Source organism: Pelobates fuscus, chromosome 6, assembly GCF_036172605.1.
Source record: "Pelobates fuscus isolate aPelFus1 chromosome 6, aPelFus1.pri, whole genome shotgun sequence".
Classification (NCBI taxonomy): domain Eukaryota; kingdom Metazoa; phylum Chordata; class Amphibia; order Anura; family Pelobatidae; genus Pelobates; species Pelobates fuscus.
Genome location: NC_086322.1, coordinates 173,476,795 through 173,500,235, shown reverse-complemented (window position 1 = coordinate 173,500,235; position 23,441 = coordinate 173,476,795). Strand labels below are relative to the sequence as shown.

Here is a 23,441-nt window from a genome sequence, read left to right as displayed (position 1 = left end):
GCCGGAATATGACGTCATATTCCGGCTCCCAGCCTCACTCTGCGGCGCGCGAGGGAGCTGAGCAGACAGCTCAGGGGAAGTGCTCCCTCGACAGCCTGCCGCCCGCCAATGCCGCCCACCCAGCAGCCACTGGACCACCAGGGAGGAAGAGAACCCCCTCCCCCCCCGCCAGCATTTCCAAAGGTAAGGATGCTGATGTTGGCATGTGGACTTAGGGAGTCTTTAAGATGTGCATCATTCAAGAGGATAGGCCAGAATCTCTCTAGGGACTTTCGTACTTCTGGCCACCCCAAATCAAATGTTGCAACCATGCGGATAATGCCGGCATCCTGACTGGTATTGCTCTTTGAATTGTCACACAACAAGTCACTCCTGTCTGTTTGGTGCGCTTGTTTGTAGGCTCTCTTCAAACAACGATTCGGGTAACCCTTCTCTTTGAAGTATTGCCGAAGTTGTTTTGCTCGTACTATAAAATCCTGGATGTCACTACAGTTTCTCCGAAGGCGGAGGTACTGACCTACCGGTATACCCTCTTTGAGTGGCCGGGGGTGGTAGCTAGTCCAGTGTAGGAGAGAATTTGTTGCTGTGGGTTTCCTAAACAGCGTAGAATGAAAGGTACCATTTTCCCTGATACTGATAGTGACATCGAGGAAGTTTATAGAACGTCCTCCAAATTCGGACGTGAAGCTAAGGTTTTCATTGTTTTGGTTAAGAAGTGTAACCATATCTGAGAATTCCTTGGGGGTGCCTTGCCAGACAATCAAAATGTCGTCGATATATCGACCCCACCATAGGACCTTGGATAGGTATTCACTTAGTGAGTCTGAATGACGAACCTGTTGTTCCCACCAACCCAGGTGAAGGTTTGCGTATGAGGGGGCACAAGCCGTCCCCATGGCAGTTCCCCTCACCTGGTGGTAGATACGATTGTTGAAAAGAAAATAATTGTGTGACAAAATAAACTTCAAAAGGCGTAGAAGAAATGCCGTATGTAGATCATCCCTAGGGATTCTTTGATCCAAGAAAAAGCCCACATGATCAATTCCTCTATCATGAGGTATAGAGGAATATAGGGATTCAACGTCCAGACTGCAGAGTTGGACAGTGGGAGAGAATTTCAGGTTGGCTAATTTGTTCAGTGCCTGCTTGGTATCCCTGATGTATGAGGGTAAGGTTTCCACAAAAGGTCTTAGGATTCTGTCAATATACAGGCTGCCATTTTGTGTAAGGTTATCCATGGGTTACCATGGTGATTTATACTTCGAACTGACATAACTTATTTAGCAGGATACTATACTTCTCAATTTAGGAGTCGCTTTGAGACTCTGGTACTCTATTCAAAGGGAGGTTGGGCTACATTTGTCTTGGTTTAATGGTGATACTACCTGTATATATTACCTCTATCAGGTTTACTTGATTATTTCCACTTTATTTTCACTCTTAAACTATGCCCTCCTCTATCCTTTCGATTTCTGCATTTTAATTATTAACCATGTGGGGCTTGGTGCCTGCTATATTTAAGCTACATTGCTAAATTGTATCCATACTCTATATTATTGTCACAGTTTGTTACAAACACTCGAGATTGTTATTAGGATACACAACTGTAGCTACTTATCAGGAACCTATCTCTGTTTAGGCAATTTTTTGCCGCTTGAGTTTTTACTCTTACTTATTTTTCCAATAAAGTTGTTTATTATTTTGTGTGAGACGCCATTTTGGGGTGGCTTGAAGGTGATTAGCCTGTTTCTAACAGGGTGGTCTTATCCTTCATTTCTTTTTTCTATTTGTGCTATATGCAGGGTTATGCCCTTTTCTCCACCCCAATAACCCTTTCTCTCTGGGGCTCCCTTTAGGTTTTATACCTAGGAAGCGCCTTTTTCTCTATATTTAGTTTAGGTTTCAATACCTGGGTTTATAGTTTGGTTCATGTAAATATTTTCTCTCTTCTTTTCACTATGGCTGTTTTTTTATCAGAAAAGGTAGAAAGTAGCATCTGGTGCAAAGATGCAGAAAGTGTATTTTCTAATACTAAATTGGACTTCAATGCAACCACCCCTGATATTAACAAATAATTTAACAAACTTCATAATCTATATAAGAAACAGATCCGAACCTGCTGGGAAATTTCATCCCTTGAGAAATACATGAGTAAGGAAATGATACCAAGGGGTCTTAGAGTACGGAATTTTCAGTCATCATATTCTGATAATGCAGAGCTGATGAGGGAATGGGAGTTAGCAGCTGGCTCTTGCTCCAAAACTTTTATGCAGATTATCTGTAAGTTTGAAACGGAACAACTTCAAACGTTCAATATAGACTTAGATGAAGAGATCAAGGAAATTAAACAATTCCAAAATGACCCGAATTTCACTTTCCTTGAATCCAGATTGAAACAAAATCTGGATAAATACCAGGAGTCAGTGAAATTTCGGAAACATGATACATTTCTCAGAGACTCTCACGATTACCAGTCTGGAAACGTCTATAAATTCTTTAACCGCAGGGTACGACGTACTTCCGACAATGGTCTGACCTCGGAGTATGACTCTTCGGACACAGACTCTGGAAGTCAGACCTCAGGTAATCCAGTAGAATCTCAACTACAGCCTACCTCATCCACGACCAATCCTAACCCTAAAGGGATCCTGAAAAAAGGGGTCAATTTTTTAGCCCCAGGTTATCAGGAGGAGTTTCCGAGTCTACGAACGAGATACCAGACTCGCAATCCACGGGGAGGAGGGGGGAGGAGGAAGAGGTTCTAGTTGATACTCGGACATTAAAACATAAGTCTCAGATTATTAATTTGTCTTCCCACATACAATGGATCAAGAAGCTGTCTTGGGGAAGGGTTTATCATTTGTACCCACACCGCCCTTTGACAAGTTTGGTTGGACTAGGGATCTCCACCTCTTTGTCAGAAAACTGGCTTTACATAAATTCCACTCTATTCAGAATGAACGTAAAGCTAAAGACTTAGGACTCACTTTGAAGGATTTTCAGTGTCTCACTAATCTACTGGCCTTGTTGGATGAAAATGACTCTAATATTATACCAAATCGTACAGGTTTGAAATCCAAGAGTCGCTTTACGCCCAACTTTTCAGGCTATAGGAACATTGAGCTCTTTTTAGAGGCAGCCAGAACTGAGATTGAAAAAAATCAACCTTAAATCTCTCCGCATCCAATCACGCGATAACCTCCTAAGACGGGAACAACGGGCCTTGAAAACCCTACAGGATGATAGTGATATTATCATCAAACCCGCTGATAAGGGGGGCAACATCGTAGTGATGGATGTGGATAAATATCTTGAAATGGCTGAACATGTCCTTAGAGACACTGAGACCTACACAATCCTCAAGCAGGATCCTACTGACGTTTATCTTTCTGTATACAAGGAGATCCTGGACGAGGGTCGCAGTGGGGGGTTGCTATCAGGTGACGAGTTTAATTTTATTTTCACTCGCCACCCTAAGATAGCAACCTTCTACTGCCTACCGAAAGTCCATAAAAGTTTGGAGATACCGCCTGGACGCCCTATTGTGTCTGGGGTCGATAACCTTACACAAAATGGCAGCCTGTATATTGACAGAATCCTAAGACCTTTTGTGGAAACCTTACCCTCATACATCAGGGATACCAAGCAGGCACTGAACAAATTAGCCAACCTGAAATTCTCTCCCACTGTCCAACCCTGCAGTCTGGATGTTGAATCCCTATATTCCTCTATACCTCATGATAGAGGAATTGATCATGTGGGCTTTTTCTTGGATCAAAGAATCCCTAGGGATGATCTACATACGGCATTTCTTCTACGCCTTTTGAAGTTTATTTTGTCACACAATTATTTTCTTTTCAACAATCGTATCTACCACCAGGTGAGGGGAACTGCCATGGGGACGGCTTGTGCCCCCTCATACGCAAACCTTCACCTGGGTTGGTGGGAACAACAGGTTCGTCATTCAGACTCACTAAGTGAATACCTATCCAAGGTCCTATGGTGGGGTCGATATATAGACGACATTTTGATTGTCTGGCAAGGCACCCCCAAGGAATTCTCAGATATGGTTACACTTCTTAACCAAAACAATGAAAACCTTCGCTTCACGTCCGAATTTGGAGGACGTTCTATAAACTTCCTCGCTGTCACTATCAGTATCAGTGAAAATGGTACCTTTCATTCTACGCTGTTTAGGAAACCCACAGCAACAAATTCTCTCCTACACTGGACTAGCTACCACCCCCGGCCACTCAAAGAGGGTATACCGGTAGGTCAGTACCTCCGCCTTCGGAGAAACTGTAGTGACATCCAGGATTTTATAGTACGAGCAAAACAACTTCGGCAATACTTCAAAGAGAAGGGTTACCCGAATCGTTGTTTGAAGAGAGCCTACAAACGAGCGCTCCAAACAGACAGGAGTGACTTGTTGTGTGACAATTCAAAGAGCAATACCAGTCAGGATGCCGGCATTATCCGCATGGTTGCAACATTTGATTTGGGGTGGCCAGAAGTACGAAAGTCCCTAGAGAGATTCTGGCCTATCCTCTTGAATGATGCACATCTTAAAGACTCCCTAAGTCCACATGCCAACATCATGGCTAGACGTGGACGGAATATTCGTGACCTTCTGGTCCCTAGTCATTTCTCAATCAAGTCACAACCACGTGCCACTTGGTTGGGTACCCCTCCAGTAGGTTCCTATGGCTGCGGTAGATGTGTAGCCTGTAAGTTTATTCAGAAAGGCTCCAAAACCGTTAGTGACAGCAAGGGACATGGCTCCTTCAAAATTAAAAGCTTCTTTAACTGCAACACAAAGGGCCTTGTATATCTACTGTCCTGTACGTGTGGACAGAAGTATGTAGGGAAAACCTCTAGGGCATTTAAAGATAGAATCATGGAGCATGTCAGGTCTCCAAGAAATCGCCTCAAGACTCCTATCTCGAGACACCTGAAGGAACATCACCGGGGGGATTCCAATAACTTGAGGTTTTGTGGTCTAGAGTTGGTCAAAAGGACCCCTAGACGGGGAGATTTTGACAAAATTCTGAGACAGAGAGAGTCCAGATGGATTTACGAACTAAAGACACTCAACCTGTTTGAATGAGGTGTTTTCCTTTGCCCCGTTTATTTAACAACCTCCAGGTTGATTCTCTGTCTCGTGTACGTGACCGGGTGTGTGTGTATATATATATGTGTATGCATACACCTTGCCTGTATATATGTATGTGCATGCACCCTACCGATATATACATCTATATATGTATACATTCCCTTGTATATGGATCTGTAAATAAATTTTGTCACAGTTATGTATATACACTCATTACTTATTAATATATCTATAATTACATACACACTATGTATATACACTCATTACTTATCAATATATCTATATATACATACACATTTGTTGTGGTTGCATTAGCATGTTCTCTTTATTTATTTATTCAATTAATTAATTTACTTTAGTTCATCAGCATCGTGTATTTTCTTCTTTTCTTCTTTTCTCTTTTTCCCAGCCTTTGTTGAGTTAATTTGTCATGAAATCCTCTCTTTAGTCTCCATATACCATATATTTGCAGCTGGACCATGTATTATTATTTTTTATCCTCCCCTGACTCTCCCCTTATATGACCTTAGAGTCTTAGCCAGTGGTCTGTTTCATACCGGCCACTACTATAGAAGTGAGAAATAACTATATGCGACTCACTTCCTACAGCTACGTCTTTTCGTGTTGCCGATAGACATGCGCCCGCAATACAAATTTGCTAAGTTCTTGCGCATGCGCGATTGCCGAGATATACACATGCGCACTTGAATCTCCTTTTCTGACATGCGCATGAACGACACTGTTTCTCCGGATATGCGCGCAGCACGGATGACATGCGCAGTCCTCCCTACCCCTCCTACTGAGAGGAATTACCCAATTGGCGGTTAGTGACCAATCATGTCGGATGGGAGGTACGAGGGGATGTTTAAATTGACTGCGGGGGGGGGGGGAACCTAAGTGCGGTCGATTTTCACTTTACTTTTATTTACTTTGTGCCCTTGAGAAAGGCGGTTTGGACCGCCGAAACGCGCGTTGGGCTATCCCTGGGTTACCATGGTGATTTATACTTCGAACTGACATAACTTATTTAGCAGGATACTATACTTCTCAATTTAGGAGTCGCTTTGAGACTCTGGTACTCTATTCAAAGGGAGGTTGGGCTACATTTGTCTTGGTTTAATGGTGATACTACCTGTATATATTACCTCTATCAGGTTTACTTGATTATTTCCACTTTATTTTCACTCTTAAACTATGCCCTCCTCTATCCTTTCGATTTCTGCATTTTAATTATTAACCATGTGGGGCTTGGTGCCTGCTATATTTAAGCTACATTGCTAAATTGTATCCATACTCTATATTATTGTCACAGTTTGTTACAAACACTCGAGATTGTTATTAGGATACACAACTGTAGCTACTTATCAGGAACCTATCTCTGTTTAGGCATTTTTTTGCCGCTTGAGTTTTTACTCTTACTTATTTTTCCAATAAAGTTGTTTATTATTTTGTGTGAGACGCCATTTTGGGGTGGCTTGAAGGTGATTAGCCTGTTTCTAACAGGGTGGTCTTATCCTTCATTTCTTTTTTCTATTTGTGCTATATGCAGGGTTATGCCCTTTTCTCCACCCCAATAACCCTTTCTCTCTGGGGCTCCCTTTAGGTTTTATACCTAGGAAGCGCCTTTTTCTCTATAAGTTGATGTAAGCCAGTGGGTCTAGGCCTAGCAACCTTTAATTTACTTATTTTTTTTGCTGAAAGAGTAAGGCAATAGGCATGAAGGTGAATAAACATTATGTTAAGAGTAAAGAAATGGTTATACAATGAAGGGGTGCTAAAAGTGCAGCAAGGCAAGAAAGTGATTTTATTTTTTTTATTTTTTTTTATTTTAGCAGAATACTACACCTATATCATGCCATACAAAAAAGAATCTGGTGCACAAGGCAGGAAAAGGAGAAAGATAGAGACAGAGCAACAAGCTAAGTTAGCTGGAAGCCTTCACCGGTTTTTGGTGAGTACTGCTGAAATTACAGCAGGACCATCAGCAGCACCACAGGAGACTCATAATCCTGATCCTGTGTCGGTAGACATTCCTGTTCCTGCATTAGAAGCAGAGACAGTTTCATCTAAGGATGTTTATACTCAGCCAATCCTGATGAGCAGGTTGCAAACTGGTCAGCTTTAGATTTGCTTCGCTGGGTGTATAAGTGGAAGCTGCAAGAAAGTTTAACTAACTTTGTTGTCACATTAAGAATCTTTCTTACTATCACTGTTTCTACAGTGAGTTGTGAAAATAGTTTCTCAAAACTTAAACTAATTAAAACATATCAGAGATCTACAATGAGCCAAGAAAGACTGAGTAATCTAGCAATACTGTCCATTGAGAGAGACTTTAATGTAGATTTCAATTCCGTTTGTTGAAAAATTTGCGCTAATTAAAAGCAGGCGAATTTAAATTAATCTGTATATTATATACAGATTGATATCTTGCACTTCTATTAAAGAATTACAATGAGAGGTACAGGATTGAGGAAGTTGGCTCCATCTAGCCCAGTCTTGGATCATCTCCAGGGTATGGTTCCATTTTGATGTTTAGTTTTTGTTCTTGATATTTTTTGTCGTTTACGATGGTTGTAAGACGACATATAATAGCATGGCCCATGCTAGGTTACTACATTTGTATATTTGTATTCATAGGCCTGCTGAAAATGTGGAGAATGTGTAATGCATGTTCGCACTCAATAAAGTGTTGGAAAATAAACTAGTATTTAGATGCGTTTTACTTTAATTACACAAGTATTTTCATAACAAACAATACATGTGCTTGGGGGGGGGGGTAAGGGTTTCTTTAACTAATCTAGTGGAAGAGACTCGAGTGCTAAAATCCACGGGTTAGGGGGCGCAAATTATTTGCCTTGCCCCGGGTGCTGACAACCCACGCTACGCCACTGATACTACTAAGATGTCCCAACATGCCCTCATACTACCTGCTGTATTATGGGAGCTGTAGTCTCCCAGGGTGCACTATAGAGCCAATAACTTCACAGAGCAACATAGCACAGGGGAGGCATGATAATCAGAAGTGTGTTGTTCTCCTCTGAAGTCACCTTTAAAATATCAATTTGATGTTTAAAATATTGATTTCTTAAATTTGCGCTCAAAAAATAGGGGTCGTCTTATACATGGAAAAATACAGTATATCTCTCTCTCTCTCTCTCTCTCTATATATATATATATATATACACACACACATACACATACAAACACACAGATGTATTGAGGCATGGACTCTTCAAGGTTTCTAAATGTGTCATATGGTATCTGGCATCAAGACATTAGCAGCAGACCCATCTTGTATACCTCCTTTTATCGGTTTTTATTTTTATACAACATACAGAGAGCACTCTCTCTCTTTTATTTGTCTCTTATATACTGAGGACATTTGTTTGCTGTATGGTGCACTTTGAAGAAGGAATACATTCACAACTGCTGAAGACGCCTTAATCACGAACAGAGACCACCAATACATCCACAGACGGGGATTGTACCGTCCAGGAGCATATATCTGGAGCAGAGAATAAGCTCCAAAAAATTGTAAGTGCATTACGTTTTATTTTCCACTTCCAACTATCTAAATAAACAAAACTATATTACATCTTTCTCCTTTACTCCTCACATCGCCTCGGATTCGAGAAATACTATCACAAAGCGCTGCTTCCCTGCACTTCCTCCTCCACAGAGAATGACGATACTGATGATTCAGTACAGGATCATGTCTAACAAGCGTTATCAAGATCTTAGCCATCAAGGACTGGAAAGGAACACATCTAATATAGAAAAATACCACTTTTTCCCTACAGCTGTGCGGTGGGTTATTTATTACAGCAATAAACTCAATATCATAACAATCATTTTTCCCTTAGTTGTCCTTGAAAAATAAATCTGATTTGTAAACAATACAATTTGTTCTTCAACCATATTGCATCACTGGGCAACCACAAGGAAGAGGTTTTTATTTGCCCACTATATTCCTGGGCAGAAATAATTTAATAAAGCACTATATTGACTTAAACAACATTACCATCCTTACTGCCATTCTAGCAATGCTGGAAACAAAACATAACTGCCATCTGTTGTAAGATAATTCACAAAATCCTGGGGCCCTTTTAGAACCACTTCTGAAAAAACAATTATCTCACTGAGCACAAATAAATACCTCCCATATGTCCCAGTTTAGGAAAACAGTCCCTACTTTAGGCCAAAATCCCTCTGCCCTCTTTTCTGTATTAATGTTCCTATTTAATAGGAGCTCCATGTTCTTGGTGTGTTGGAGTATATAACAGTTACCCAAAAACAATAATACAGAACATTTTCTTAAAATACAACAAATGTGTTTAAGAAAACAGTTTGTGTAAATGAGATACAATGTTATTGTCCTAGATTCCATTTTAGTTTCATAAATTGTTATAAATAAGTCACCTAAAATTTCTCCCTTAAATGATTATCCCTTTTTGTCAATTTGAAAAGTTGGAAGATATGCTAAAACAATGTAGCAAGGATTTGCAGAATGAAATCTAATCAATAAAGCCCCAATCACCCTCATATATACTCTAGTTATGATTATTAATTTGTAGAGGAACATATTGCTCTGCCTCAAGCCACTAGTTACTGATTTAGTGATAACATGTAATGTAAATGTAATTGCACCTCCTGCATTCAAACAGTACAGGAGGGTTTCAATTGGTCATATCATTCCTATGGTCAGGAATGGAGGTGGTGTGAATGGACTGTTATTTTTACAGTAGCAATACTTATTTTTATTTTTAAAGATTGCTTTTGCGGTTTTAAATATCTTTATTTTACAAATATATGATTTACCTATATTTACTTTATGTGGGCATTATGCTTATATGCAGACATTATTTTAGCTCTATCTTGCCTTTTTAGTAAGTTTCCTTCACAACTATCCTCAGCACTTGCTTAACACCGTCTCCTGCTAGAATTTACTTTTTTTTTTTCTCATAAAGTAAGGGAGAAAATCTACAGAGATAACTATTAGCAAGTATATATTTAGAAGGTCCATGTGGTGGTTGTATGTTAGTAGGCCTGGTATGCAATTGTGCATTCAGAAACATAGTAATACGTGAGGAACTTAGAATATGATATGATAATAAAGGGAATCTAGATATTGATGGAAGTTTGTTACAGCTATATTTGTGTTTTTTTTTTACCTTTTACTTTATTTTAATTCTAAATCTTTCAATGATCCCTGCCTCTGACCCCAATATATACTTTATACTTTTTCTCTGCCACAATTCTCTGTATTAACTATATTGCAGTCTCATCTTGGGCTTTATGCCAAATAATGTAATGTAACGACATGGGAATAAATATGTTTCATATAGTTAGCACTTTGTTGCTCACGCCTGGCCTTTGGGGTGTCCGGCACTGCTCTTAAGTTAGAAGGCAATTCCGTGGTGGTCAATAGTGTGCACCATAACGTGCAGTTAGGCCATAATATCCTCTCCCTTGCAGGTTGGGCACTTAGCGAGTCAGAGGGCAGCTTCCAAGATTCCCAACCAGCGTTCTGATCTGCGTCAAGAGATGGTGTACTCCATGCAATTTACTACCTCATCACCAGGGATGATGTTTGAGATAGTGTGTTAGTTCATCTCTGACAAGGTTATTCACAAAAATGAGATTTGTCAGGAATTCAAAGTGAATTTCAAAGTCAGCTATGCTTTTAATTCAGGAATTTTGGCCACAGGCTGGAAACTTCCAACAATTCTTACTTAAGTTAATAATCCTGTATGTATGTGTATGTTGACTTGTGTCTATGTATGTATGTGTGAGATATGATCTGTGCATTTGTATGTGTATTAATGTATAAGTGTTATAATGTATAGAAGAGTCTATACATCACTGTACATCCCCCTACTCTCCTCTGTTCAATGCACACTTGTATCCTATTTGGGTGTTTCCTCCTTTGTGATGCTTTGCCGGGCCTTTACAGAAGCGGTCTTCAGTTGTTGTTTGTTTGTGGGTCTTTCATAGTCAATCGGGTTGATTTCAGGTGATTGACTTTTTGTGATTGGCCATTGCAGAATATTCCACTTCTTTACATTAAAAAACACGTGGGTTGCTTTCGCAGTATGTTTTGGGTCATTGTCCATCTGTAAAGTCATCTATGCTGAATTTGGCTGACTCTGAGCAGACAGATTGCTTCTGTCTTCTGTCACATCATCAATAAACACTAGTGTCTTCCCTTGATTATGGTACAGGTTGATCTTTTTCATCTGTCCAAATAATGCTGTTCCAGAACTGGCCTGGGTTTTTTAGATGTCTTTTGCACAGTCTAATCTGGCCTTATATTCTTGAGGTGAAACCTCTGTATTTGCTCTTGTGAAGTATTTTCTTTATTGTAAACTATAATTATATGCCTACTTCTTGGAGAGTGGTCTTCACTTGGCTGGTTGTTGTAAAGGGGTTTTTCTTTATCATCAAAAGGATTCTACGATCATCCATTACGGTTTTCTTTCATGGATGTCCAGGCCTTTTTGTGTTACAGAGCTCATCAGTGCATTCTTTTTCTTCACAGAATGAACTAAACTTGTTATTTGGCCACTCCTAATGTTCCTGCTATCTCTCTGGTGGATTTAGCGTTTTTTTTGCAGCCTGTTTCACTTGCATTGAGAGTTCCTGAACCCATGGTGGGTTCACAGAAACAGCTTCCAACTGCCACAACTGGAATAAACTCCAGACCTTTTACCTGCTTAATTGATGAAGAAATAACAAAAGGGACAGTTCACACCTGTCAGAGAAACAGCTTGTGAGTCAACTGTCCAATTGCTTTTGGTCCCTTTAAAATGAGGAAGCCTTTAAAAAGCTTAAAAACTGCATTTTAAGCCCATATTAATTATTTAACTGTAATGTGAATTTATTTTGGTAAACAGGCGAAATAACAAAACTTGTCAGTGTATGTAACTGTTTGTCCCATCCAGGCCCCTACACTCTGCCGAAGTTATGCATCTATTCTTTCTTCGTACTTGCATCTCTGTTTCTATGGAATTACACTCCTTGCTCCGTTAGACTCTAACCCAGTCTCAGTTCCTTCAAAAGATCATTGAAAATTCACTTCTTTGGGAAATCAGATCAATTAAACGGTTAACAGCTTTCCCTGCCCGCACATTGGTAGCCCACGTTGCATCCTCTCCTGCAACTGTGTCATCCAAAATACTAAGCCTTCCTCGTAAACTATTCAAGTAACCTACTTTTTCCCATACATGAAATACATCCTTTCCTTACCTGTTGTGCCACTTTACCCCACTTCCTCTAGAATGTAAGCTTTTTTTGAGCGGGGCCCTAAACTTCCTCTGTTCCTGTGTGTCCAACTTGTCTTGTTGCAAATACTTGTCTGTTGGTCCACCTATTGTACAGTGCCGCAACATTTGTTGGCGCTTTATTAATAATAATACATATACAGCTAACATATCATACAAATTAGTTTATAGAGAACCTTTACAATGTCTGTTAAGAGGGCCTTGTATTTGAGCTGTGCCTCACGTCTAGAGTTGCCTCTGCATACAGGGGAATCAAGAAGGAATCCCTCCTACCCAGCAATATATACCAGGGACCCTTGCTTCCAATCCTCCTCCAGCTGGTTTCCACAACAGTAAGGACTGTGTATGTATATATATATTTTTGACTGTGTGTGCATAATGTGATTGCATGCATTTGACGGTTACTGTGTGCGACTTTTGTTACTGTTACAGTGAGAGCGTGTAACTGGCTGCGTGTGTGATTGTGTGCGTGTGACAGTGTATTTTACGGATATGGTGTGCATATGTCTATATGTGTGACTGTGTTAAAACAAAATTTAGATCTCTCAAATAATTGACGATTTCTTTGCCATGAACTTCTATGTAATCTATCAATCTCTAGTTTGTCCTACAATCTCTTTCCAGCGCTGGGAAGCCACCATGAACTAACACAAACACAAGTTGTTCAAAGTGACTAAAATTTTATTGCATATCACAGGTATATATGGAATTATTCAACAGGGCATGCTTTTATTCTTTATCCAATCGGATAGTTATACCAGGTCTTAATGTACAGAGACGGTAGACAAAGGGAGTGGTTAGTTGGGACCTTACTGCAGTTGCTAGGCAGACCAGCAGTAAGGGGAATGGTGAGGATAGGGGGAATGAAATAAGGCATAAAGTCCCAAGTTGTAAACAGCCAATACCGTATTGTGCTAAAACTTAAAGGACCACTATAGTGCAGGGTCATTGGGTCCCCCCCCCCCACCCTCATGATCCCCCTTCAGCCACTTACCTTTCTCCAGCGCCGGGCTCCCTCGGCGCTGGTGACCTCTCCTCCCCGTGCCGACGTCAGCTCTGAATGCGCATGCGCGTCAAAAGCCGCATGCGCATGCACACCTTGCATAGGAAAGCATTACTCAATGCTTTCCTATGGACGTCCAGCGTCTTCTCACTGTGATTTTCACAGTGAGAATCGCGGAAGCACCTCTAGCGGCTGTCAGTGAGACAGTCACTAGAGGCTGGATTAACCCTCAGTGAAACATAGCAGTTTCTCTTAAACTGCTATATTTTTAGCTGCAGGATTAAAACTAAAAGGGACCTGGCACACATACCAATTTATTGAGTGGTCTGGGTGCCTGGGTGTCATTTAAGTGACACTCAAGAAGTAACAGTGGGTTAAGAGAGACACAAGGTAGAGAGAGAAAATTAGAAGAGACACACAAGATGGGTCATGCACAAGTTTATTCTCATTTACTGGCATGGTAAGGGCTAACATAAGCTACAGCATCTGAACTGGAAAAAAATCTCAAATTCAACTCTTTTCACACCAGTTGTTTTGGCCTAACTTTTGCAATTCCTTTATCCTTATGAGGGCCAGGGAAGAGCTGTAGCCAGGGAGGGTGCTGTGAGGATTTTTCACAGTGGGTGAAAAGGTTAAAGGCTGGCACTGAGACGACTTTCCCTAGAGTAAAATAATTAGATTATATTGCTTTAGTGAATATAACACTACAAATAGTGTGTAGTATTCAAATACAAACAATATAGTCATTTAACGCTTATATATTTAGTGATGTCCCTAAATAGGCAAAAATTTAAAGGTACAGAGTCAGTAATCCCTTCACTCATTCTTTGTATTTAACACTAGTGTGTTATGCATGTTCACGTTTCTACCACTATTGGCTTTCTCTCTTTTTGGGGGATTGCTTGTAATATTGCTAGTGTTGTATTATTAAATGGATCAGACACCTTCGGGAGGAGCTTTTATTATTTTTGATTTACAAATAAAGCATTTGGATACATTTTCTACTCCTTTACAACTAAAATATCATAATATAAGTATTAGAAGTTGTGTAGTAGTTCCCTTTTTCAGTAAATAATAACCTCCAGTCTAGTCTGACTAATATCTATGTGGATTCTCCGAAATGCTATTGCAGCATTTTGCCTGCCAGAACACCTCTTCAAATTGGTAAACTTGGTCTGCGAAAATAATTGAGTGCCAGTGCACCTACGTCTATAGGCATTTCAGCAACACCAATAGAAAGGGGAATTTTATGTTGTATTTCAAAGTGCAAAAAAGAAATTCTAAAAATATCTTAACATGCTAAATTAATGTTTTACAAGATAAGGTTTGCTGAAGGTGAAATAAAACTTACTGAGCCCAGTCCAAAACACTGTCTGCGGTAAGATCATTCTTCTCCTCCTCTGTCATGGGATCTGGGCATGTGGTCGTAGGAGTGAGTGGTTGAGGAGAAAGGGAATCCATGCTACCTGGAGGAGTGTCTTCTCTGGGGGCACCATTATTTTCAACTGTAAAGAAAGAACAGGAATGAAATAGTGAAACAGTTGGTCCACGGAACATGTGTAATGACCACATTCTGATAAACAGGAAGAAACAAATATATATATATATAATATTTGAATAGGTCTATTTTTTTTATTTTTTATTATTTTTTTTAAAGGCAATGAGGTCTCCATGCTGGGAGAATTTTTAAAAATGTGGCAAAAATATATAGTACTACGTGACTATCTTCTATCATTGTTCTTTCTTTTTACCCAAGGTATGGGCAAAAAGCAAAATGTCCTTATAGGGTTATAATGAAAGTTTTTGATTACTGATGCTCTTTGTCTTGAATAGGCCAGGATAACCGCGGATTCCTATAGAGGACCGGTGGTCTTGCTTTTTGTATGTTTTAATACAGCATTTTGGTTTCCATGCACATTAGTCCCCAGTCTCCCAACTGCCTTTACATCTGCTCTGGCTTGTAACTTGGCATGTGGCTAATTAATATAAAAACCTTGCATGAAGCAACACCCATGCATGAAGCAACACCCATGTTTGCATACAGTTTCTGAACATCTATAAAATGGATTAAAAAGAAAAAAAAAAGGCGAGAACCAGTCTGCTTTCATGTAATAGTCAATATTAGCTAAAATGACACTCCAAACCATAGCCATAACAGTTTGCTGTAGTGGTTATGCTGCTAGGACACTATGGAATAGCTGTTCAATTCAGCAGAACTACTGACATGGTAAAAAAAAAGAGCTGAATGTTCTGGTAATGGACACATATTGGAACAGAAAAACACTTGAAATTTGCCCTCCTAGCACCATAACCATTGAAATACTTTGAAACATATTTTATGGAGATATGAGTCAATTAAAGAAACACTATAGCTTTCGGAATCCAAACATGTATTTCTAAAGCTATAGTGTTATACTACCTAGATGGATAATTGGCCCTGTCGGAGTTGTACCAATTGTACCAATTGTACCAATCAGCATTTACACTGTCAAGGCATTTCTATGGGGTGCGTTCAGTGTGAACGTCAGTCCTGCAAGCTTTGCAGGACCGAACCCCAGGAACCCCTCAGGGTGACAGGCACTAGAGTTGGACTTAAGAAGCAGTGTAAACACTGCCTTTTCTGAGAAAAGGAAGCACTTACAATGCTCAGCCTGCGGGGACAAGCTCTGAGTGGTTTTGGTTCTGATACTGTCCCTTTAACATTAATGGAGTGATTGGCTGTGGTCAAGTAAACCTAGCCAGGTGAGGTTGCTAAAATATATAGCACAGTGCTTTTGATTCACTGAACAGTTACAGCTGCAATATAGCAGTAAAAACCCTATGATAGGACTCTGTTTTTTAGTGTACTTCAAATGTAAATGAATATCACTTTTTGTCACAAATATCATATTTTGACCTTAGGATTTGAAAATCCCTCATTGATTCCCAACATTTCCCTGTTTAGTGAATAACCACATCATCTATTTTTCCCCTGATATATGTTGATATTATTTGACATTAGTAAATGAGAATGTGTTTTTCCAGAGATCATCTGATAGCCCAGTAAGCATTAAAGGAGAAAAAGTATGTTTCTTCAGCAGCAACAGAAAAAGAAAGTTAAAATTCGAAATAAAAAAATACTTTTAATAATAAATAAATAAATAAATTAAGAATGAGGTCAGCCAGTGAAAATAATTTATTTTCTGTAACAGAGAAGAAGACGGCTGGTGCCAGGGATTCATTAATCACACTGAAAACCTCCAAAAGACATATTATATAAGGTAGCAGAAGTAGCAAGATCTAAGTAAAACTTAGTAAATCTGGAAGAGGTTCATCATTATGTGCATGGGGTTAGCACAGGCCACAGGGCACCCAAAAAAGACTTCCAAAACAAAAAACATGTGTGTGAGGTAACTACAACATGAAGGTGATGGCAAAGAGTTAAATTCAATCTTACAAGCAGAAAATCACAAGCAATTGCTGGTCACAGTTATACAAACACAGCTAAAATAAATTTAGTTTTTTTTACAGAACACTTTGAAAAATAACCCCCAATGGCCATTGCACATAAATATTTTATATACTAAAGCTTTAAAAAAAAAAAAAAAACAGGATGTAAGTACATGACATCATCAAGATGAGATGGCATAAACACTTTTTGCTCAGTGCATTTTTAATTTACGTACTAATGTAAAATAGCGTGGTATTGTTTTGCAAAACGATTGCTCCCTAGTTGAAAACCTTAAAGGACCACTATAGGCACCCAGACCACTTCAGCTCAATTAAGTGGTCTGGGTGTCAGGTCCATTTAGGTTTAACCACTTTTGCTGTAAACATAGCAGTTTTAGAGAAACTGCTATGTTTACCTATGGGTTAATCCAGCCTCTAGTGGCTGTCTCATTGACAGAGGGAGGAGAGTCCCAGCGCCGAGGGAGCCCGGCGCTGGAAAAGAGGTAAGATTTAACCCCTTCCTCCCCCTTCAGCGCCACTGGAGTGGGGCCCTGACATTGTTTTCCTGGCACTATAGTGGTCCTTTAACGATGGTTTTAGGTGGAACATGTCAACTAAAATAAATCATAGTACAAAAGCAAAAATAAAACAAAAAAAATAAAATGTTGCTACCTAATGCTATGTTGATGAGGACTATTGGCATGGTGTCTTACGTTTGTTTTTATGTCTGTCAATAAGTATTGCATTATAGTCACAGATTTTAGAATGATATGACCAACAACAAATTCTAGTAGGGACTTAAACCAGTAGCTTAATTTGGAATAAACATCACAAGAGAGAAATACCAGTGAGTATCTTGGTAAGGAAGCTCTCTGTATATTCTGCATTGCTTTTTCAATGACTTAGAAGAATCCCATGGGGCTTTCTTCCTAAAATAGGCCAGGTGGCACTTTTGAGAATATTGTATCATAAAAAATCATCTTGGGGTACATTTCAGCCATCGAAAAAAAATCATAAGTATTTGTGGTATTACATGTAATACACACTCTTGTTCTCTTCCTCTGAAAATGAGGGAGAGTACAAAAAAAATTAAATAATCAGTGGGGGTATTTCAAGTGTTGTATTTAAAGTGGTAGCACATATACCAAAGCCATAATAACACATTGCAAAAGTTCTGGTTCTTAGCACATCTAGGTGCCGTCCCATGGTTTTTCACCAAACCATTTGGGAGACATCTGACAACAATTAAAAGTTTATCCATCCACCATAGCTTGCACACTCGGCAGCTACACTTATATTGTGAGATTTACACTTACAGATTCCAAAATGTCAACCTAAATGGTGATGTTTGGCTGAGTGTGCTCAGAACGTTACCCACAGCCTATTTGCACCAGATGCACTACCTATCTCAAGTTACAAATGTAGTTGACTAATCCAAATGACAAACATTTTTTTGTAATGTGCTTTCTAACTTACTGCATTTATTAACCAAACTGTCAAGTGATTTTTTTTTGCAACATTTCACTTGACCAGATGTTACCAAAGTTAAAGGTGTTTCAGAAGAATGATTCTGGAGAGCAAACAACAAACGCACATTTGGAAACGGTTTTCACCCATAATTTTCTAATGCAGCATGGTTATGGTTTCAATGGTTGCCACCAGAAACAAACTGTCTAAACCAAGGGTTCCCAATTAATTTTTTGTGAAACCACTAACTGTGGAACCACTACACTCTAATTTCTACAGATAGTAAACAGATTGTAGTACTTAGGGGCAGGCGTGCTTTTGTGTGTAGAGTTGGTGTTTGTATATAATTCTAGCATTTTAATACAGGGGTGTGTTTTGTATTTATTTGCATTTGCGTTTAGGGGTTTGTTTTGATGTAGTGTTGGCTTTTAAATGTATTTGTGTAGTATTTGTGTTTAAATGAGGGGTGTGTTTGAGGGTTTGTATATAATTTTGGGGTTTGAATTCAGGGGTGTTTTTGTATGTAATGTTTGTGTTTGCAGGGGTTTGTTGGCATGTTGTGTTGGCGTTTGAATGCTGGGATGTATGCCACATGCATACTCACACAGATATACATACACATTAACACAGAGATACACACAAAGGCACTTTACATATACACACAAAGATACACACTGACACATCTTGACACACAGATAGATACACATATATACACACACTGGCGCATATACACAAACACATCAACACACAGATACACAAATACACACACAGCTTAACACAGATATACGCACAGCTACACTGATACACTGAAACATACACACAGATACACAACCTGGTACTGACACACAGATACACACAGTGATACATACACACAGTGACACCTACACAGTTTTTAGACATATTATGAAACTTGAATGAAAACAGACTTTAGGCAATATGCCACAGGATACTTGCCACAGAACAGGTTACTTGCACATAATAATGAATGTCTGTAATTTCCAGGTAACAAATGCAGGCTGGTAACAGTGGAAGGCTGGTAACAGTGGAAGGCTGGTTACAAAGGCAGGCTGTTTTGAAGTATAGGTAAGGGTGGAGCAGGTTATTGTTAGGAGCAGGTTTGAAAGTAAGTCTGAAGGAGGTTCACATGAGCCAGGATATGAAGTCTTTTAATAAGAACATTAACTTCAATGTAAAGGCCTTAAACCGGGGACTACAGGGTTAACCAATGTTCGAACAATAATTACTGAAAGTCTCTTGGAACTATGCAAAACTGTTTCTTTCTTACTGCAATCAAGCTCCTATATCACCTGAGAAAAAGACTGAGACTGTCTTACCTTCCAGGAAAAGCAGGAAACGAGAGCCGTTAACAAAGGAAGAAATACAAAAGAGACTTGAGTTCCTGGCTCCAGATTTACCTTGAAACCTGCTCCTAACAATAACACAGACACTGGGAGACTAGGGGACACTGGGAGCCATGGGGACACAGAGACACTAGGGACACTGGCTGGGAGACATGGGGACACTGTGTCCCTAGTGTCTCTGCATCCCAATGTGTATCCCAATGTCCCTATGTCTCACAGCATCCCCATGTCTCACAGTGTCCCCTAGTGTCTCAGTGTCCCCATGTTTCCCAGTGTCCTAGTGTCTCAGTGTCCCCATGTCTCCCTGCTGCCTTACCCCTCATCCCTCACTTCCCTGAGCTGTAGGTGGTCTCTGCAGGCTGGGAGCTGCTGTCTAGACTCTCTGTGCTCTGTAGCTGCTCCCTCACGGATTAGTGAGTAGAGAGAGGCAGGGATGCTGTAACTTCCTATCCCTGCCTCTCTCCACACACAGTAACCCCTACTGGCTGGTGCTGGTATTGCAGAGTAATCTCTACTTATTTTGAGAAAAATACCTGCATTTGTATTGCCTGCATTACTGCAATACCGGCACGGCCAGGCAGCCTCAAATACCGTCTGTGCTGGTAAAATGCCAGTCAGATGGCAGACCTAAGAGTAGTGTGTAAAAAAAAAAGCCCCAAAAAATGTCAAATTATTATTTTTTTTTTTTTTAAATGGGCCTATTCCATGGACCTGGGCCTGGAGCTGCAGCTCCATCAGCCCCTATGTTAATCCATATATATATATATATATATATATATATATATATATATATATATATATATACACATGCAGTCACGCTCCTGTTAGCATACTTGTCTGCAGGAGGGTGACTTGCTGCCTGAGGCTGGTGTGTGTTAGGGGAGCTGCTCATTCCTGACTGCTGCCTCTCTCACTCCAGTGCAGTGTTTCTATATGAAGCTGGGAGGAAATGACAGTCAGTCACTTTCTCCCAGCATCCCATACTATGGGGACCCAGATGCACTATTAATCGGCCGCGACGCTGACCGGGTCCCTGTGCAGCAATGCCCATCAGGTGGCCCTAAGTGAATGAACCCCAATTTTGTTCTTACCAAACCCTAGGGTTCCGTAGAACACCAATTGGGAAACGTTGGTCTGAACTAATTACCTAAATAGAGTGTGTCATATCAGATTTCATATTGTGCAGAATGTGACATTGCTGCTGGTAAGCTTATTTTATACTACATTATTCAAATAAAACCAGCTTCTTGCCAATATGTTTCCCCAAAAGCAAGCCGTGATACAATTCCATATAAAGTGTCCTTTACAAGGGATTCATCACATCACATTGCCTTAGTTGAAACTGGTTCAGAAAGTGAATTTAAAGTCTCTCTTACAGCATGCAATTCAAAGTCATTTTTAATGACAAATTACATTCACTAGTACCCTTCACCAAGGTGTGCCAGATACTGTCATTGATTGAGGATGGTAGCTGGATCCAATATATTGTGAATAACGAGGTTTCAAATTTGAAAACCCAAAAGGTATACTTTAAATGTATAGTAATCTATTATCTTAAAGTATGTAATGAGGCAGTACAACAACTTAAAATTAAAGTAACATTGCAAGCAAAGACAATGGTGTTGAGATATCTATAGAATGTGTAATCTTTACAGACAGTTATTTTAACCGGTACCAGCATATAATCCTTACAGCCCAGAATTTATAGGGAAGAAAAACAAAAGTCAAGGTGGGGCGTAAGGAGGAATGGATACCCCAGATAATTTAGTGGGGGAGGGGAGATTGGAAAGCGAAGATTCCCCCAGCCATGATAGTTTAGCATATAACAATTTTAAAAAAAAGTTTTACTAGTAAAGCACAATGAGATAAATAAAATATATTTTAAAGTAGTTGTAGTTTCCTCCCGAAGAACTTTAAAAAAAAAAGACATTTTTTAACATTTCATTCACATTTTTTAAAAATGAACAGAGAAAAAAAAGACCTAAATATCTAAATGTTTTATTTTAAGCAATTTCTATATCTTTTGTGAATGTATTCCATGCTACTTATAGCCATTCCAGAGTTTGTCTATAGAAAACAATATGTGTTAGTTTAGCTTCATGTTTTTTGGCATAGATCATTTTAAGATTTTCAATAATTAAATGTATAATTAATGACCAATGTGTATACCCTTTTTATATATGTATTTATAAAATCATGATTTTAATAATAAAAACCAAATATATATATATATATATATATATATATATATATATATTTGGTTTTTATTATTAAAATTCATGATTTTAATAATAAAAACCAAATATATATATATATATATATATATATATATATATTTGGTTTTTATTATTAAAATCATGATTTTTCTATCTTTAATGATTACTGATGGATGACAATTTAATAAAATAATTTTCATACAACATATGTGGTCTGAGAATGATACAATATATCTGTATAATTTTAAAGTATATATTATTGTAATTAGACATATTGACACTATTTTAATTACAGATACTGGTCTATACAAACCTATGGGGCATATCTGGATAACCCCGTAGGTTTTTATATCTTTTTCCTTATAGATGTATATGTGGACTATGGATATTAAGGACAATAACTAGGCAGTGACGTGTCATTGGGATCGACAGGTCACTTCTGCCTTCTGGATTCATGCCTGTAAAGTCCACATCAGGCCCACTAAGAAGATGGCGGCGGTGAGCTAAATGGAAGTGTTGCCATAAGATTGTGTCATTTCCACTAAGTGATTACACGGAGTTGACACAGATGATGAAAATACACCTCCCGAATAGGACGCTTGCGATTGGCTGGTTCGCGAGTGCATGGACGAATCAAAAAAAGGCCCTGTGGTTTAAAAAACGAGCAGGAGAAGAGGGTCTGTGTCCCCTAGAACATAACCATCTGAGAGACTTGAGCCTGTCCTCGTTTGGCTCTAATCTATGTGAGTGTATGGTATATACATTTATTCAAACACCTGAGCACTTAATATACTACACTATATGGTTTTCTTTTTTGATTAGCATTTTGCTGTATAATCGTCCCTTGAATTACAAGGGTAAGTTGATTTATAAGCGTTCCACTGTCTGCACTGGTGTGAGTACAACCACCCACTTCACCTTTTTATTGTTACTAAATCTGCCCCATTTGTTTCCTTTGGCTTCTATAACCATGTGTGTGTATATATATATATATATATATATATATATATATATATATATATATATTTATTTATTTGTGTTCAGGGCAACATTGATTATGATATGAAGCAAGATTGTTGTTAGCAAACCTGTGATAGGAAAAAGTCGGGGAGGTGTGCCAAAACGGACGTATGCTGTAGGCCAGTAAATAAAGTGGGCCTTCACTAGAAGAGCATGGTGAATAAAGGGAGTGGAGGGTGGGGCAGCAGCTTGTCAGACCAATCACGGTAGGGAAGGAGGGAGTCCCTTTTAAAAGTCCATAAGCCCCTCCCACAACTTCAGGCCAAGCCTTCCAATTTTTGTTTGAGGCAACATTGATTATGATATGAAGTAAGATTGTTTTTAGGAAACCCGTGATAGGAAAGTTGGTTGAGGTGTGCCGAAACCGACGTATGCTGTAGGCCAGTAAATAAAGTGGGCAAAAAGGAATACATATCATACTCAAAACACATTTATTGAGTAAAGAGCATAATACAACGTAAGTACATTAAGATGATATTTTAATGAATGCCCTTCGTATTTCCTGTACTGGTTGGGGTATGTATGTTGTATATGCTGATGACTTCCAGCGAC

At 39.2% G+C, this 23,441-nt stretch overlaps 1 protein-coding gene across 4 annotated transcripts in view; it reads right to left on the bottom strand.

Moving 5' to 3' along the window:
- ARHGAP10 (Rho GTPase activating protein 10) overlaps nucleotides 1-23,441 on the bottom strand; it is a 338,956-nt gene that overhangs the window by 73,921 nt on the left and 241,594 nt on the right. For all 4 annotated transcript variants that reach the window (XM_063458486.1, XM_063458488.1, XM_063458487.1 and 1 more), the window contains one exon: nucleotides 14,748-14,901. In XM_063458486.1, the coding sequence (XP_063314556.1) occupies nucleotides 14,748-14,901 (154 nt within the window). The remainder of the gene's footprint in view (nucleotides 1-14,747; nucleotides 14,902-23,441) is intronic.